General features: G+C 36.7%; 1 protein-coding gene across 1 annotated transcript; it reads left to right on the plus strand.

Annotated features, from left to right (window-relative positions):
* Nucleotides 1-1,232: 1,232 nt before the first annotated feature.
* LOC306855750 (dolichol kinase-like) lies at nt 1,233-3,383 on the plus strand. Its single transcript, XM_079394594.1, has one exon. The coding sequence runs from the start codon at nt 1,670-1,672 to the stop codon at nt 3,242-3,244; it is 1,575 nt and encodes a 524-aa protein (XP_079250720.1). The 5' UTR covers nt 1,233-1,669; the 3' UTR covers nt 3,245-3,383.
* The last annotated feature ends 2,910 nt before the right edge of the window (nt 3,384-6,293 follow it).

Consider the following 6,293-nt stretch of genomic DNA (forward strand, 5'->3'; position numbering starts at 1 on the left):
TAATAATAAAAAAATCTTTGTTTTGACATCAGCCACGTGATTATTCTGACACCACGTGACAGTCAGTGAGCGATGGGCACGCACGAGTCACAACAAAACATTGGGAATATTCTATTGTTCGAGAACCAAGCGTTAAATCGCAGAAAAAAGGGTGAGATGAACCGTTATTTGCTGTAATTTGATATTTCTGCGTTCTAATGAACAGCTGGTGTTGCAGTGAATGAGCTGTCATTTTCTCTATCAGTAAAATAAACCCTATAAAAATAACATAAGCATTGCATTATAATTTAATATTAATTCCCTCAAATATATGTATGCAATTGCATACTACTATCCATGTATTAATAAGCTAATTTGCTTCATCAAGGCTATCAAACAATCCTATTATAATATTTTATATCTAATAATACATGTATCGTTATTTACAATACATTATACATTATATAAATACATTTTATGATCACCTAGAAATTGTATTGAAAAAGTTTGTCTCTAATATACTATTTTCAGAGTACTTATAAAATATTTTATTATATACATATTTATGTTATTGCTTTTGATACAATATTTCTGGGTGCTTATAAAACCCTAATATTTCAAACACTAATATATTATATTAACGTATAGTGATACAGGCCAGGTTTTCTCTATTATTCTTATTATTAATCACTTTAATGCCAGAGCATCCAGCCATTAAAAGCAGATCGTTTTACTTTCTCTGACAAAGTGGCACTGTCTTTTCATAATTTACCATGTTTAGAAATTGTTCAACAGTGCTAAAGTTCACAGTGTCTAGAGTTCAAGCGCTGTTGAGAAATAGAAGCTATTGTGCCCAAAAATGCTGCCTATGTAAGCTTTGAGCCACAGCCTGTCTGTAGGTGGTGTCACATTGAATATCACATAACACACATTTCTTTCAGAATTTTTACCATGATATAATGGTGATTTGAGAAAGAAGAGCTAAGGCTGTACCATGGAATAGTTTAATATCAGATGGTAACACCATAGTATTTTGACATATAACAAATGATACTACATGGTTAACATACTACATGTTTGTAATTACCATGTAAATGTTATTTAAAATAATACTATGAAATTACCATGGTATATTTGTCAAAAAAGAATGATACTGCTATAGGACATATATTAATTAGCTTCAAAATGTTAAAAAATAAAAAAAAATACAGTTTTTCTTTGTTTATTTTAGTTTATTATGCGTTTTTCTCTGGAGAAAAATACTAAATATGAAAATATAGTATTACATTGTATGCGTTTTTGTGTGGTGGAAATGCTAAAAATAGGAGAAAATATAAATTGTTTATTTTAGTTGATTGTGTTTTTGTTTGTTGCAAAAATCTGAGAAAATATTGCATTATGTTTTAGTTTGTTGTGTTTTTGTGTGGAGAAAAAAATGCTAAAAACAGTAAGAGAAAGCATTTTATTATTAAATGAAAGAATATAAAATTATTATTTAAGCATTACATTTTTTAAGTTTTGTGGTTTGTCTAATGATATTTTGGTGTGTGTTTACCCAGGTCTAATTTGCTGTGTGTAGGAGAGTGAAAATTGGACAATGTTTGTGTGTTCACCAGGAACTTTCTGAGAGACTGCCATATTCAAAGTCTCAAATTCCTGGAAACCTTTGTCACACATACGCCCCGCAATCATGCAGCTGGATCCAGTGCTGGTTGAATCCGCCGTGGTGTTCTCCATGGTGATCTGCGTTCACTGTGCCGTGTGGAACCAGCTCTCCTGGTGCTGCATCGCTCTGGCCATCCAGGCTTTTTACGTGCAGCACAAATGGGATCGGCTCATTCGGACCGGTGGCGCTGTCTTCCAGTTCCGGCCTTCAGCCAACAGCGGCGTGTTACCGGCCAGCATGGTGCTGCCGCTGCTGGGACTGGCTTTGAGGGGGCGCTGCATCGCTGTGGGGAACGTTTACATGGAGCGATTCGCAATGGTCATAACAGTGATCGGTATGATGTTGGCGCTGTTCCTATCGCTCATCGCGTTGGGAATCACACGCCCGGTGCCCACAAACACCTGCGTTATAGCCGGCATCGCCGGCAGTGCCATTCTGTACACAGTCAAGCAAACACTAACAGTCTCTGAGGTGATTGAAGTCTTGGAGGTGTTGCTTATTTTTGTGTATCTAAGCTTAATCCTCTTGTACCTCCTCCCACGCTGCTTCACTCCCGGCGAGGCCCTCCTCATCCTCGGCGGGATCAGTTTTATCATCAACCAGCTCATCAAACGCTCTCTGGCCTCATCTGGGAATGCAAACGCAGAGCCGCTTCCATATTTCCTCCCGGTCTCCGTGTTAGGCTTAGTGCTGCTGGGGATCTTCTTCGCCGTGCTTTTCATATTCATGGAATCGGAAACCTGGTCGGCGTCGCTCTTCTTCCACACCATGACGGCCGTTTTGGGATTGGGCCTATTGGTTCCTTGGCTCTCCCTGCTCACACAGCATCACCCCATCACCTGGTTGATGCATTTCATCACTGAAACCAACACTCGCCTATGGCTGATCGGATTCTGGGCTGCTTTGTTGCTTCTAGCGGTTGCCTTTGTGATGCATCAAAATAGTCATCGCTTGGCCGGAAGCAAGAAGCACCAAGCGTCGACGACCATGCGAAAGTATTTCCACCTCCTCACCGTACTAACCTTCGCTCCTGGACTCGCACTAGATCGTCCTCTGCTACATCTAGCTGCGGTCGGATGCCTCTCAGTGTTTTTGTTCCTCGAATTCGTCCGCTATTTCCGCATCCGACCTCTGGGGGCACCACTGCGGCGCCTTCTTACTTTATTCCTGGATGAGAGAGATTCAGGACCGCTTATTCTCACACACATCTACCTTCTCCTCGGCGTCGCCCTTCCAGTCTGGCTCACGCCTGCGTCCTGCACCCCTAATGGAGGCCTAGGGGGCGCTGGTGGCCTGCTGCCCTACGCTGGCGTGTTGGCAGTGGGGGTCGGCGATACAGTTGCGTCTGTTTTTGGCAGCACGGTCGGCGAGATCCGCTGGCCCGGCACTAAGAAGACCTTCGAGGGCACGGCGACCTCCATATTCGCTCAGATCATCGCTGTGGTGGTTTTCCTCATCGCCGACAGCAGTATAAACCTGAACGCCAGCTACTCGTGGGTCGTGGGTTCGATCACAATGGTGGCCATGCTGGAGGCGTATACGTTGCAAATAGACAACCTGCTGCTTCCTTTGTACCTTTACATCCTCCTGCTGCTATGAGATCAGACCAGTCCAAACAAATCAGACCATTATGCCAATGAACAGATATCAACAGCATTAAATTCATACGTTACAGTCCTAGTATTCCGAGTTTGGAAAGCAAAATGCAATAACGAAACATCATTAGAGTGTTTATGACCCTCGTACAGTGAATAGAAATACACTGAAATGTATTCAAGAATAAACGGTTTCTTATAGTATTAGAGTGAAACAAACTAGAAAACTACTTGATATTGTAATCGACATACAAAATGGCACAAAAATAGATGTTTGAAAGTGAAGTGTGTATTTTTTGCACCACTAGTGGTAATTGCAAAATGTTTGTTTGAGTCGCACATGACAGCTTTGTTTGAAAACAGAGTTGGTGCAGCTGTTGGCAGCTTTAAAGGAATAGTCCACTCAAAAAAACAATTACTCAGCCTTATGTCATTCCAAACCCGTATGCATTTCTTTCTTCTGTTGAAACGGAGTTTAAAGAATATTGGTAACCAAATACTTTCGGCTCCCATTGACTGAGATGGTCTTCACTGCAGAACACAAGATCCAGAGGGCGTGGTTGGATCTAGATCTAACTCCTCCCACCTTACATAGACCTAAACCTACCCATCTCCACCCCCTGATCCCTAAACCTACCAATCTCCACCCCCTGATCCCTAAACCTACCCATCTCCACCCCCTGATCCCTAAACCTACCCGTCTCCACCCCCTAGATGTGGATCCAACCCCACCCTCTGAATCTTTGTCCTGCAGTGAGGGGCTACTGCATTGACTTCCATAGTATTTTTTTCCCTTGCTATGGACGTCAAAGGGAGCCAAAATAGTTAGGTTACCAACATTCTTCAAAATATCGTCTTTTAATTTCCACAGAAGAAAGAAACTCACACAGGTTTATAACAGCCTGAGGGTGAGTAAATTACATAATTTTCATTTTTGGGTGAACTATACCTTTAAGTATTTTTCATTTTGATTTTTCCAAGGTGTACATGTGATAATTATGTTGTTTTTATTTTTTGTGTGTTCTCTCAGAAAGCTCTGATGTCTTGAGATGCTGTTAATATTTAATTCGCTCAAATCCTGCGTCTGTCACTCCAGTGTAAATGACAGGGATTGAATTGCACATTATTAATAAAATAAATGGAAAATCTAATACCCTTTAACAATGCCTGCACCTGCTGATAAATGCACACAAACATACGTCTTGGATGCAAACACAATACACATTTTTTGTATTTCATTTAGATGAATTTCATTAAAACATGTCTGCCTGTATTTTTTTATATTTTCTATATAATTTTATGTTTTTTTGGGAAGCACATTTCTACAATTTTAAAATGTAAAAAAAAAAAAAATCAATTACATAATTACTGTACTGTTATATATACTTTATCTAAAGCTATATATATATATATATATATATATATATATATATATATATATATATATATATATATATATATATATATATATTTTTTTTTTTTTTTTTTTTTTTTTTTTTTTAAATGACCAGAGATATTTTTATAGGATTTTATAAGGTCAGAAGGACTTTTTTTTGCATCTGAATATATTATATATAGTTATATAAAATCCTATAAAAATATCTCTGGACATTTAAAAAAATTACAATATATATATATATACACAAAATGTGTGTGTGTGTGTGTGTGTGTGTGTATATATATATATATATATATATATATATATATATATATATATATATATATGTGTGTGTGTGTGTATATAAAAAGACTTGTGACAATTATGCACATTAAATTTTATATATACAGACAAATATTGTTTGTATATTTTATAGGTTAACAAACTACTTATGTATATATACTTGGTTATTTTAATAATATATATTTATAATATTTAATTCAACATTTAATAACTATTAATTTTTTTTATTAGATTACAATAATTCGATTTATTTTTTTTACATTATGTGCTTGGAAATGTGCATATGTCAAATTGCAAAAAAATAGGATTTTATTTCAGCAAAACATAATTAATTTATTTTGATTTTGTAGTGAATATGACCCTTGAAATGTTTTATCAGATTCACCCGTTTTATGAAATTATAATTGATCCTTTCAGTCCTTTATAACAGCATATATGCATCACTTGAGCCATGGAAGAACACCATTGTTTTTCTATTATACGACACAAATACTCAAATATAATTTTGATGCTCTGAATAGGATCTGCCTTTATGTCCAATGCAATACGAAGGACTGGCAGCATAGCTTGTCGCCTTAAAAAGTGTTTTGTATTCTGAATCGTTCAATGCTATCAGTGGTTTGTCTGCATGGGTCTGTATGTAGGAGGCAGTAGATATTAATGTACAGATCACTATCCTGTAAACGCATGTATGCAGTTCAGATGTTGTCTTTACTCTGATAAAGATTGCGTAATTCAGACATTTCGTAAATTATGTATGTTTAAACTTTAATTTATTCATGATATTTGGCTGAGGCCTTTTTTTGTTGCTCTCAGCGTTTTGTGTTGAGCCTATTACATTGACAGTTGTCATGGGAACTGTGGTTGAAGCGTCAATCACCCGTTCGGTTTGAAGTGCATTCTGGGACATTTGCATGACACTCTTGTTTAAGTGTAAACTTGCTTTTAAACTACCTGGCAATTGGTAATAAATGTTACTTAATGGTCCATATTTTGACATTGGGTTATGACGAAGATTGTTGGATGTTTATTTTGTAAACCATCATTTTTAATGGTTTTTGCATTTACAGAAATTTTTTTTTGTTTAAATAATTGCTTTTACTTTGCATCAAAAGACCAGCTTTTACAACATAAGTGACTCAGCATGAAACAAGAAGTAACTTTCAGACTATTGTGAAATAATCTTTGTTGGAACTTTTTCTATGTTGATTATCATGCTTTGTTTTTTGCTATCTTTATTAAAGTTGTTTTTTCAGCAATGTCTATAAATATTATTTTTCAGATTTTCCTGTCAGAGAACTGCAGTTTGGTCATTTATTTTCTTGAAATCTCAAACGTTCATACCTTTTCTATATTGTATTGATTTTGTTGG

Source organism: Barbus barbus (genome assembly GCF_936440315.1).
Source record: "Barbus barbus genome assembly, chromosome: 36".
Classification (NCBI taxonomy): domain Eukaryota; kingdom Metazoa; phylum Chordata; class Actinopteri; order Cypriniformes; family Cyprinidae; genus Barbus; species Barbus barbus.

Excerpts from the sequence above, each read along its gene's own strand:
- LOC306855750 (XM_079394594.1), top strand. The coding sequence starts at position 1,670 with ATGCAGCTGGATCCAGTGCTGGTTGAATCCGCCGTGGTGTTCTCCATG.